At 39.8% G+C, this 13,132-nt stretch overlaps 1 protein-coding gene across 3 annotated transcripts in view; it reads right to left on the bottom strand.

Annotated features, from left to right (window-relative positions):
• Positions 1-13,132, bottom strand: part of PNPT1 (polyribonucleotide nucleotidyltransferase 1) — a 57,627-nt gene that overhangs the window by 41,480 nt on the left and 3,015 nt on the right. For 2 of the 3 annotated variants that reach the window (XM_010376221.2, XM_030921702.1), the window contains exons 2-8: positions 9,835-9,895; positions 8,541-8,615; positions 7,064-7,169; positions 5,878-5,927; positions 3,291-3,354; positions 3,148-3,195; positions 2,169-2,282 (exon numbers count right to left, since the gene is read on the bottom strand). In XM_010376221.2, the coding sequence (XP_010374523.1) occupies positions 2,169-2,282; positions 3,148-3,195; positions 3,291-3,354; positions 5,878-5,927; positions 7,064-7,169; positions 8,541-8,615; positions 9,835-9,895 (518 nt within the window). The remainder of the gene's footprint in view (positions 1-2,168; positions 2,283-3,147; positions 3,196-3,290; positions 3,355-5,877; positions 5,928-7,063; positions 7,170-8,540; positions 8,616-9,834; positions 9,896-13,132) is intronic. The other variant, XM_010376222.2, reaches the window with a different exon arrangement.

The raw sequence follows: 13,132 nt of genomic DNA, 5'->3' as shown, positions 1-13,132 counted from the left end.
AGTCTCCCTCTACCCAAGACTACTCTCTGAAATTTATGCAGTCTCTAGAGTCTCATTCTTCCCTCCTGAGAGCAACAGGTGAGAAGAGCCAGCTGGAAGTCTGCCTATGGGGTTTCTATGGCATGCCATATGTGCAGCAAAGATTCCTTGGTTCTGCTGGGTGCGGTGGCTCATGCCTGTAATCCCAGCACTTTTGGAGGCCGAAGCAGGTGGATCGCTTAAGGCCAGAAATTCGAGACCAAGCTAGCCAACATGGCAAAATCTCGTCTCTACTAAAAATACAAAAATTAGCTGGGCGTGGCAGCACATGCCTATAATCCCAGCTACTTGGGAGACTAGGCAGGAGAATCAATTGAACCTGGGAGGCAGAGGTTGCAGTGAGCTGAGACTGCACTGCTGCACTCCTCTACCCTGGGAGACAGAGCCAGACTCAGTCTCAAAAAAAAAAAAAAATTGTGAATTAGTCCATTCCTCTAATGTCTACTTACAATTAGAAGAGTTCAAACTCTAAGGCAGATAGCGGCTACATGAACAATTAGCAACAGGTTTATTTCTGTGTCTTAATGATAATAGCAAGTATTAACTATATGCTTATTAGGTACCAGTAACATGCTGGGCACTTTGCAAACCTTGACTCCTATCTTCATAACTACCCTGTAAAGTAACCAGACTAGTTTACTAATAGAGAATAAACGAACACTGTAACTTTCAGCAAAAAATTCAGGTGCAGATGAATGGGAAACCAAAACTTTGCTCAAGGCTCCGAGATGCTCAAACATGAAGTAGACATCATCTATTATTCATGGCTTCCTCATTCTTTGGAATATCCTCTCTACATTTTGACAGTTACCCACAGTACGAATCCCACCTTCCGGAGGCAGAATACAAAAATCATTTCCTTGCCTTGCTTGCAGTCGAGGGTATAGTCATGTGCCACAGTTCTGCTCAATGAGATGTAAATAGAAACTGCTGTGTGGGGATTTCTGGGAAAGCTGCTTAAAACGCAGGTTGACTCACTCAACTGCCACACACCTTTTTGCTATTCCCTTCTTTCTTCTTCCTCCTGCCTACAAGTCAGATACGTTGGCCAGAGCTTTTCATGCCAGTTCATAAGCATGAAGATGAGGCCACATCTTGAGGATAGCAGAGGAGAAAGCTAAAAGGAATCTAGATTTCTTAAGATGTCATGGAACCACTGTCACTGTCCTAGATTTACCACCTCTGAATTTCTTTTACCTGAGAGAAATATAAAGTTTCCATCTTGTTTAAGTCTTATTTTGTTTGACAACACAACCACCAACTAATACATGGGGATTTTTCTAACGTATAGAACCTAGTTTTAACTTTATCACTGGCTAATATACCAGAAGCAGAAGCTGGAAATGAGATGTTTCACATATTACTTGTACAAAAAAGCAGTAATAGTTGAATAGTTTGTTTCATCAAAATGTTCCCACATCAGAAGACCCTATGTCAAAAAGTCCCACACATCAAACATCACATAGTAGAATAAACCAACAATAAAAGCCCTTAAATAATTTGTCCAAGATCACACGATTATAGTGGCAGAGACAGGTTTCAAATCCAGGTCATTCTGACTGCTAAAGTCCATTTTCCTTCCACAGAACAAGGACCTGATTTTCATTCATGCAAGTATGGCATTTCTGTTACAAGGAGTATGTGAAAATGGCCCATGGTCAATGCATTTCTTCTATTTTATTACTCGTTTTCCACCTAGTAGAAATGGGTCACTTCTCAAGAGGATACCAAGCAGACTTAGAAAGAAATAGCTAAATTATAATATTTAAACTAATAAAATGGTTACTACCAGACTTAGAACTTCTATTTTTAAACTAAGTTATTTAGACTAATAACTTATAAACATAATTACTGAAATTATTCTTAGACTAAATATTAGTCTAAAAATAATTACTGAAATGATCTTGGTAAATATTTTTGTATATTTTAAATAAAATTGAGTAAAATCCTGTAATTTTAGGTATCATTTGATATGAAGCAAGAGCACTACAAAAGTAGGACAGAGATAAAACATAACCAAAATTTTTATGGCTACCGACAAAACATACACACAAAGAGTTTAAATTTAGTGTAAGAAGCCAGAACTTGTAAGTAAAATCCAGAAAAAATGAGGTATTTAAACAACTTACCAATCTGACTTTTAGGTGCTCCAGCAACCACTAAATTTAAAGTACTGGAAGACATTTCTTTTCTTGTTGGGTTAACAACATATTCTCCATCAATCATTCCTATTCGTACTGCCCCTAAAATGTATTAGAACGTTGGCAACTATTTAATGGAAATTCCCAGTTTTCAAGACATTATTCCAGTGATGGCTTCAACCCTATCTTTGATTCTGACCACAGAATAAATCCATGTTTCTAACACAGTATTTAAGACCCACAGAACATCCCACCTCACCCTACCTTCTGGCCTCATTGGACCACTCTGAATTGGTCAAATATACCACTTCTTCCACACCTCTGGGATTATGCTCATGTTTGTCCCCTGGTCTAGAGTATTCTCTCTAAGGCAAACGCTTAACACCAGACCCTACTAAGGTTCAGCTTACACAATGACTACTCTGAGGAGCCCTCCTTGACAACCTGACCACACAAAAACAAACCTGCTCTTCTCTATCACATTCTTAGCACTTTAACTATGTTTTTATAATATCACTGATTATAAATAATTATCTGTCTTCTTTATGCTGAAAGCAAGAACTGCATCTTTCATCATTGTATTGCTAGGGCCTGGTCTGCCTAGGACACTTGATAATTATTTACTCAATGAGCCATTTTTATATTGCATGATTATGACTTGTAACAGCTATAAGTTACATTAATTTTATCCTGAAGGAGTATATACTCTGATAATTTCCCAGTTAAAAAAAAAAGAAAAAAAGAAGTCCTCTAATGGAAAGAGGCAATTATGAAGTCAAAATATCTAGGGACATAAAATCTATAACACCATAACATACTGCTATTAGAAACAGAACCCACGACAAGGATGAAAATGTCTGAAAGACCTGAAGGGAGACTTAGAATGTCATCTAGTTCAATTCATGGTCACTACTACTTACTGAAAAAAAATATACATATGATTTCTTATTTTCAAATCCTAACTTACCAACAGGTCCATTCCAAGGAATATCTGATAATGACAGGGCCACGGAAGCTTAAAAATGGAGAAAAATAAGGGCTGAAATTAAAATTTCATTGCTTTAAAAAAAATCAACACTGATAACTTTTCATCTCTACTTTTATACTTACCGCCATTAATTGCTAGGACATCAGGCTCATTAACACCATCTACTGCTAACAGATTACACAGAACCTGGTAAAAGAGAAAAAATTTGAAGCACTTAAAATAATCTGTTTGATTTGGAAGGGTTATCATTTAGGTTAACATCCTGGCCTAAAATACAAGAGCACTCATATGGCTAAAAGCAGGGGCTTTGTAGCCAAACCTCTTAATTTTGGCTATCATTTAACTAAATGCTTGACTTTGGATAAATTACTTAAATTAAACCCGAAAAGCTTTCTCATCTTTAAAAGGGAAAAATAGGCCAGGCGTGGTGGCTCACACCTGTAATCTCAGCACTTTGGGAGGCTGAGGAGGGCAGATCACCTGAGGTCAGGAGTTTGAGACTAGTCTGATCAACATGGTGAAACCCGGTCGCCACTAAAAAGACAAAAATTAGCCGGGTGTAGCGGCCAGTGCCTGTAGTCCCAGCTAAGGCAGTCCCAGTTCAGGAGGCTGAAGCAGAAGAATCTCTTGAACCCAGGAGGTAGAGGTTGCAGTGAGCTGAGATTGCACCATTGCACTCCAGCCTGGATGCCAGAGTGAGACTCCATTACTAAATAAATAAATAAATGGGAAAAATAATGGCATCTTCCCAAAGGGTTCCTATGAGGATTAGATAAATACTGTAGGTAAAGCACTTATCACAGTCCTCGCATGTTGCAAGTATTCAGTAAATGTTAGCTCTTTCTATCATATAAAAATATTTTCTAGGCCAGGCATGGTGGCTCATGCCTGTAATTCCAGCACTTTGGGAGGCTGAGGTGGGCAGATCACCTGAGGTTGGGAGTTCAAGACCAGACTGGCCAACATGGCAAAACCCCGTCTCTACTAAAAATACAAAAATTAGCCGTGCGTGGTAGTGCATGCCCATAGTTCCAGCTACTAGGGAGGCTGAGGCGGGAGAATCACTTGAACCTGGAGGCAGAGGTTTCAGTGAGCTGAGACTGCGCCACTGGACTCCAGCCTGGGCAACAAGAGCAAAACTCTGTCTCAAAAAAAAAAAAAAAAATCTGTTGAGCAGGGTGTGGTGGCTCACGCCTATAATACCAGCAGTTTGGGAGGCTGAGGCAGGGGATCACTTGAGGTCAGGAGTTCAAGACCAGTCTGGCCAACATGGCAAAACCCCATCTCTATTAAAAATACAAAAAAATTCGCTGGGTGTGGTGGCAGGCACCTGAAATCCCAGCTACTCAGGAGGCTGAGGCAGGGAGAATCGTTTGAACCTGGGAGGCGGAGATTGCAGTGAGCTGAGATTGCGCCATTGCACTCCAGCCTGGGTGACAGCAGGAGACTCCATCTCCAAAAAAAAAAAAAGTTCTGTTTATAAGCATAGATGAAACAAACTTTATACTGCAATAATGTGCCCATGTCATGCACTTAAGAAAAAAACTTCTCTGACTGGGTGTGGTGGCTCATAGCTGTAATACCAGCAGTTTGGGAGGCTGGGGCAGGAGGATTGCTTGAAAGCAGGAGTTTGAGACCTGGCTTACATAGTGAAACCCCCTTTCTACAAAAAACAAAAAAAATCTTAGCTGGGTATGGTGGTTTGTGCCTGTAGTCCCAGCTACTTAGAAGGCTAAGTGGGGAGGATCACTTGGGCTCAGGAGTTTGAGGCTGCAGTGAGTTATAATCATGCCAACTGTACTCCAGCCTGGGCAACAGAGGCCCTGACTCAAAAAAAAAAAAAAAAAAAAAAAAAACTTCCTGAGGTTAAGGCTGTGATATTCTTGCAAAGGCTTATTTGCAAGGTGTATTTATTTATTTCAAATGAATAAAATGGTTATTTAAGTATATGTGTCATTACCCTGAAAGAAAATATTATTCAGAAAGTATTAACATATAATAAAGTAGAGGTTCAGAGGATCCAGCAATAAAATTAGGTAATAAAAATTAGCTACGTTGGTTGTCCTATTCCCAGCCTGATCTGGTCTCCACTCACTCTAGTCACGCTGATCTTCTTTTTAAACTCACTAATTTCTTTCCTGCCTCTGGACTTTCAATGCTTCCCTGACACACCTTGGCTGGCTAACTCCTACTCATAATTCAGGTGTCAACTCAAATAGACAATGAATAAATGTTAGCTTTGTAAAAGTACTATCTTTTGGCTGGGCACAGTAGCTCATGCCTGTAATCCTAGCACTTTGGGAAGCCGGGGGGGGCGGATCACGAGGTCAGGAGCTCGAGACCAGCCTGACTAACATGGTGAAAACTATTCTCTACTAAAAATACAAAAATTAGCCGGGTGTGGTGGTGCATGCCTGTAATCCCAGCTACTCAGGAGGCTGAGGCAGGAGAATCACTTGAACCTGGGAGGCAGAGGTTGCAGTGAGTTGAGATTGTACCATTGCACTCTAGCCTGGGTGACACAGTGAGACTCGGTCTCAAAAAAAAAAAAAAAAAAGTACTATCTCTTTTCGAAAACTTACTGTAAAATATAACAGTATCATAAAAAATTTTATGTTCTTTCTAATGTTTAGTCTAGGAAGTATTACAGAGATTCATTAAGTAATTTTTGATTGATCTGGCAACTAAAAAACCTAAAGCAGAACCTACCTGTGTATCATAGAAGTAGCCAGCTGGAAAGAGCGGTCTAACTGAACGATCTGCCAAAAGGAAAAAAAAGACATTAAACCATACTGACAGAGTTGCTTTACAGTTCAAAACTTTTGAACTAATATAGATAGCCATTCAATATGTTTTCAAGAAAAATCCCCTTGGACCAATTTACTAAGAGGGACACAGATAAATGTCAGTACTTCCATTATTACATACCATGCCCTAACAACAAAAAACAAACACAGAAGGAGCACATTAACAATAAAGATTGGGGAGCAATTTTTCATTCTGGTTCCACAGGCAACAGTTACATATATAAGCAGAACAAAGACACTTAAGACCAATAGCAGACCAAAAGAAAATGCTTCCTTGCTACTTTGTGTCTGAAGACTGTATATAAATATACCTAAATGAGCAATTTCTGGCCGACCGCAGTGGCTCACGCCTGCAATCCCAGCACTTTGGGAGGCTGAGGCGGGTGGATCAAGAGATCAGGAGTTCAAGACCAGCCTGAGTAACATGTAGAAACCCCGTCTCTACTAAAAATACAAAAATCAGCCAGGCATGGTGGTGGGCACCTGTAATCCCAGCTACTCAGGAGGCTGAGGCAGCAGAATCACTTGAACCCGGGAGGCAGAGGTTGCAGTGAGCCAAGACTGCGCCATTGCACTCCAGCCTGGGTGACAGAGCAAGACTCTGTCTCAAAAAAAAAAAAGCAATTTATGGGTAGAAGAGCTATAAATTACATATGATCCCACAATATGTAGGGATGTTAAAGATTTGAAAGATTATGGACATTATTTCAGTAGCTGATAAATATAATGTTTAGGAATTACTATTCTGAACATGAAAAAATGTACTAGGAATAGATTCAACAGAGTAGAGGCATGGACCATAAAATTCATATGCTCAATAGAAATTTACTCATTTAGTCAACAAATACTTATTGAATGCCTATTCTGTGCTAAGCAGTATAACAGGTACTAGGGATTCAACGGTGAAGAAACAAAAGCTTTTTTCTCTCACAGTGCCCACATTTGAGTGAGGGAAGAGAAAGAATGAACAATCTTAGGTGGTGTTAATGCTATGAAGGAAAACTTAAGATATACTGTAGAACACAGATGCAAAAGATGCTAATATAGGCATATCAGAGAAGATGAATGCATCTATGTTAATATCTTACCTATTATTCGACTTGTAAGAATTTCTTTATCAGAAGTACCAATCTCTCTTCTCAGATAGTTTGTGGGAATTCTACCTGCTGCAGCAGCTTTTTGTCTGTAGTCAACCTGAAGCAGCAAAAAAAAAAAGCTTCATATAATTCTTTTTGTAGAAACAAACTATACTGTAAGAACTACTATATGAATGCTACTTCTCCTGAGGTTGCCAACAATACAGTCTAGACTCAGGGCAGAAAATATGTTATTTACTTAGCATTTTATATCTTTTGGGGAAAGGAAAGTTGATAGAAATGTTTCCGCAAAGTGATTTAAAAAAATATTCAGGTGTAGTGGCTCACGCCTGTAATCCCAGCATTTTGGGAGGCCAAGGCAGGAGGATCACTTGAGGCCAGGGGTTTTAGAACTGCCTGGGTAACACAGAAAGAACTCATCTCTACCCCCCATAAAAAAAAAAAAATTAGTTGGGCACAATGGCCTGCGCCCATAGTCCTAGCTACTCAGAAGGCTGAGGTAGGAGGATTGCTTGAGCCCAGCAGTTTCAGGTTGCAGTGAACTATGATCACACCACTGAACAACGCTAACCTGGGTGACAGAGCAAGACCCCGTCTCTTTAAAAAAAAAAAAAAAAAAAAAAAAAAAAAGTCTTCTACTCAACAGTAAGCGTGGAAGACTCACTATTTCCCACAGATACTCATTCTGAGCAAGTCAAACATTGCTTTTTTGGGTATCAACTCTGTTAAATATAATTGTACCCCCCTTTTCATAACAGAAGGGAGCTATAAAATTCTAATGAGGTCATTACTAAACATATACAGTTGTCTCTTGGTATCCCTGGGAGATTGGTTCTAGGACCTCTTGTGGATATCAAAATCCATTGATGCTCAAATCCTTGATGTAAAACACCATAGTATTTGTTTATAACCTATGTACATCCTCTCATATACTTTAAATCAATCTCTAGATTACATATAATCCTTAATACAAAGTAAATGCTACACAGTTTTTATACCGTATTGTAGGGAATGACAAGAAAAAAAAGTCTGTACGTGTTCAGTACAGATGCAATTTTTTCCCCAATATTTTTGATTCATGGTTGGTTGAATCCATGGATGCAGAACCCAAGGACATGGAGGGCTGACTGTACTTGCAGAGTCATACTGAAGGGAAACTATGAGGGAAATGAATTCATTGCTTATTCAGTGTCAAAGTAGTCATGCACTTCCAATCTTCTTGTCAACTTATGCACCTGGACGCTCCAAATTCTAAAGCATGCTTAATCCTAGTATTTGTTTATGAAGCAGTTTATACTCTTTTAATGAGTCAACATCAAAAAACTAGGAAAAATTCTTTGTTGTGCAAGTTCATATTTTCCACTCACTAGATGTGTATTTTCCACTCACTAGACACTGGACAAAAATATTATACATTCTACACTAACTTACACCATATTACAGTTCAGATAAATCAGCAAAAACTTACCACCAAAGGCATAAACTGGGAAGGCGAAGGTTTTGTTTTACTGACCGCTGTGACCATTACTGCAGTGTCACCTGACTTAAACATAAAGAACAACACTGGTAAGTTCATTTGAAATCAGATATTAGCATCTAAGTAGCAATTGAATAAATCCTTACTCCAATTAAACTCAAGAAAAGATATGTAATTCTATGACATGATTATGAAATAAAAATAGTTATTCACAAGTAGTCCAATCCTGATCTCTGAGCTTTTCAAAAGCTATGGATAAGGCAAGATGAACAGGTAATTTAGTCATATCCAATGAATTGAATAGTATTCTCTACTTCTTATGTGGCTATACATAAGGAAAAATTCCCCAATTATTACTATAGAAGAAAATACCAAAATCACTTTCTCTAGAAAAGCACAACAGAATTTATTAATGCATAAAAGAGAAGCCGAAGTTTGGAAAGGATGTTAAAGGTCACTTAAAATGGCCAGGCGCGGTTGCTCACGCTTGTAATTCCAGCATTTTGGGAGGGCAAGGCAGGTGGATCACGAGTTCAAGAGATCGAGACCAGGCCAGGCGCGGTGGCCCATGCCTGTAATCCCAGCACTTTGGGAGGCCGAGGCGGGTGGATCACGAGGTCAGGAGATCAAGACCATCCTGGCTAGCACAGTGAAATCCCAACTCTACTAAAAACACAAAAAATTAGCCAGGCGTGGTGGCGGGCGCCTGTGGTCCCAGCTGCTCGGGAGGCTGAGGCAGGAGAATGGCGTGAACCCGGGAGGCGGAGGTTGCAGTGAGCTGAGATCACGCCACTGCACTCCAGCCTGGGCGACAGAGTGAGACTCTGTCTCAAAAAAAAAAAAAAAAAAAAAAAAAAGAGAGATCAAGACCATCCTGGCCAACATGGTGAAACCCCATCTCCACTAAAAATAAAAAAATTAGCTGGGTGTGGTGGTGCACGCCTATAGTCCCAGTTACTCGGGAGGCTGAGGCAAAAGAATCGCTTTAACCCGGGAGGCAGAGGTTGCAGTGAGCCGAAATCACACCACTGCACTCCAGTCTGGTGATGGAGCAAGAGTCCATCTTAGAAAATAAAAATAAAAATAAAAATAAAAAATAGGTCACTGAATACATGCAGCCCTCTGGTTGTCTGGAATGATTCTTACAGTATAAACTATCTTAGTAGTATCTGAATTAATTTCCAGTATCCAAATCCTAAGTAGTTACACGATGTTGTAGTTACACATTTAGTATGAGTCTCTGTACCCATTTTTAAGATGAATTTTAAAAATCTAGACTTTTTACCTGCACTACAGCAGAGCCATCTGCAAATCTGGCCAGCTTTCCAGAGGATATTTCTAATTTCCTGTTTAAAAATAAAAATGCAATACAAGAAGACTTAGGTTATCTGTACAATTCCTGCTTAGTATAAAATAATAAAAGATTCTAAGGGAAGATTCTAAGCCCCTCCCACCCACCCCACCAACAAAAAGGGGCAGAATCCATGATCGTTATCAAAAGTAAAAGGGGAATTTAAGAGAGACTTAAAGAAGAATACAGAAACCAAGGCACAGAATTGATCTGAACAGGAAAGCATTTTGGAGGTTCAGAAGTTAACTGCTTCCCTAAATGTTAATTCCCATGTACCATCTATTTTTTTTTTTGCAGGGGCGGTGGGGGGGGGGGCGGGTCATTGTGCCTTGTATCTTCTTCTTCTTTTTTTTTTTTTTTTTTTAGACGGAGTCTTGCTCTGTCGCCCGGGCTGGAGTGCAGTGGCCGGCTCTCAGCTCACTGCAAGCTCCGCCTCCCGGGTTTACGCCATTCTCCTGCCTCAGCCTCCCGAGTAGCTGGGACTACAGGCGCCCGCCACCTCGCCCGGCTAGATTTTTTGTATTTTTTTAGTAGAGACGGGGTTTCACCATGTTAGCCAGGATGGTCTCGATCTCCTGACCTCGTGATCCGCCCGTCTCGGCCTCCCAAAGTGCTGGGATTACAGGCTTGAGCCACCGCGCCCGGCCTTTTTCTTTTCTTTTTTTTTTTTGACAGTCTTGCTCTGTTGCCTAGGCTGGAGTGCAATAGCACAATTACAGCTCACTGTAACCTTGAACACCTGGGCTCAAGCGATCCTCCAACTCAGCTTCCTGAGTAGTTGGGACTACAGGTGCACACCACTACACTTGGCTAATTTTAGTTTTTGTTATGGATGAGATCTCGCTATATTGTCTAGGCTGGTCTTGAACTCCTGGCCTCAAGCAATTCTCCTGCCTTGGCCTCCCAAAGTGCTGGGATTACAGGTGTGAGTCACGGTGCCTGGCTCCATTTACCATCTTAGTACAGTCTCTTATCATCTCTCACCTTGTTGACTACAGTAACATTTTAACACACAAACAGGATTGTTTCCCTACTTAAAAATCCTTTAGCCAGGCGTGGTGTCTCCCAACGGTAATCCCAGGACTTTGAAAGGCTGACGCAGGCTGATCACCTGAGGTCAGCAGTTCAAGACCAGCCTGGCCAACATGGTGAAACCCCATCTCTACTAAAAATATCAAAATTAGCTGGGCATGGTGGTGCCTGTCTATCATCCCAGCTACTAGGGAGGTTGAGGCAAGACAGTTGCTTAAACCCAGGAAGGGGAAGTTACAGTGAGCCGAGATTGTGCCAATGCACTCCAGCCTGGGGGAGAGTGAGACTCCGTACCAAAACAACAACAACAACAAAAAACTTGAGAATTTCTCCCAATGCTTTTAGGACAAAATATAAACTCCTAAATATTGCCTATAAGGACCTTCATATTCAACAGAAGGGGAAAGAATAATCTTCAATTCAACGAGGAAAGAGTAGTCTTGTGAGGCAATAGTGAACAACTGGATGCAAAAAAGAATGAATCTTCATAAATTAACTCAAAATGGATCCTGGACCCAAACGTTAAGAGCTAAAACAATAAAAGTCTTAGAAACAAAACACAGGAGTAAATCTTCAGAGACTTGGGCCAAAGTCTTAAATATGACATCAAAAGCATAAATGACAAAAGAAAAAATAGGTAAGTTGGATTTCATAAAAATTTAAAACTTTAAGAAAGCCAAAGAAGTGCCATATATTAAGAGAAAAATATCTGCAAACCAAATATCTGATAAGGGACTTGTATTAATATCTAGAATATTTAAAGAATGCTTACAATTCAACAATAAAGACAACTAAATTTTAAAACTTTGCAAAGGACTTGAACAGACGTCTCTCCAAAGAAGATATACAAATGGCCAGTAAGGACATAAAAATATGCTCAATATCATTAACTATCAGCAGGGAAATGCAAATCAAAATCACAATGAGTACCACTTGACACCTGTTATGAATGTTCCTTGTAGCATTATTCATAGTAGTTCCCAAATGGAAACAACCCAAATGTCCATCAACTGATGAATGGATAAGCTAAATGTGGTATAATTCATACAACGGATTATTATTCAGTGATAAAAAGGAACAAAGTACTTATACATGTTACAACATGAATAAACATTGACAACATTATGTTAAGTGAAAGAAGGCAGTCACAAAAGACTATGTTTCCACATAGTAAACGTTCATAATAGGCAAATCCACAGAGATGGAAAGTAGATTAGTGGTTGCCTGGGGCTGGAGAAAAAAATTTAAGTGACTACTACTAATGAATTTCTTTTTAGGGTGAAAGAAGTATTCTAAAATTGATGGTGGTAATGGCTGCAAAACTTTGAATATACTAATATCCATTGAATTATACACTTTATTTATCTGTATTTATTTATTTTGAGATAGGGTCTTGCTCTGTTGCCCAGGCTAGAGTGCAGTGGTGCCATCACAGCTCACTGCAGCCTTGACCTCCCAAGCTCAAGCAATCCTCCCACCTCAGCCTCCCAAGTAGCTTGAAATACAGGTGTGCACCACCATACTGGGCTAATTTTTAAATTTTTTGTAGAGATGAGGTCTCACTATGTTACCCAGGCTGGTCTCAAACTCCTGGCCTCAAACTCAAGCAATCCTCCTGCCTTGGCTTCCCAAAGTGCTAGGATTACAGACATGAGCCACTGCTCCCAGACGAGTTGTACACTTTAAATGAACTGTATGGTATGTGAATTATATCTTAATAAAGCTGTCTTATATACATGAAATAGGCAGCACTATCAGCCTTATTCCCCAGTTTCAGCAGAGAATGCAAAAAGAGCTTACTGAGGTCTTGAAACAGACCAGCAAAACTTGCCAAAGAGCTCAAGATTCATCAAAAGGTGTTTCGAGATGAAACCAAGTCAGTGACCCCTGAAGATACAGAGGAAGATGCTCTGTCACATGAACTCAGCTTCAGCAATATTCTTTCATAGTCTGGTGCTGAAAATGCACAAACCAAACACAAGCATGCAGACAGGCCCAAAGCCCTGCCCCAAATAAGATTATTCTGTCCTTCACATACCAAAGAGATGAAGGAACAACCTTTAATATTTTCACCTGTTAAATACCTCTGCCAGAAGCCTGAATTAATGAAAAGCATATTTATCTGTTCAGTTAGACTCATTTTGTCAAGTTTGAAAGTCAGAACAAAGTATGTACATTTAATATATGTTAATACAGTGAT

The sequence above is a fragment of the Rhinopithecus roxellana genome, chromosome 17 (genome assembly GCF_007565055.1).
Source record: "Rhinopithecus roxellana isolate Shanxi Qingling chromosome 17, ASM756505v1, whole genome shotgun sequence".
NCBI classification, from domain to species: domain Eukaryota; kingdom Metazoa; phylum Chordata; class Mammalia; order Primates; family Cercopithecidae; genus Rhinopithecus; species Rhinopithecus roxellana.
The sequence above is the reverse complement of the archived record's forward strand: the minus strand, read 5'-3'. Positions and strand labels throughout refer to the sequence as shown.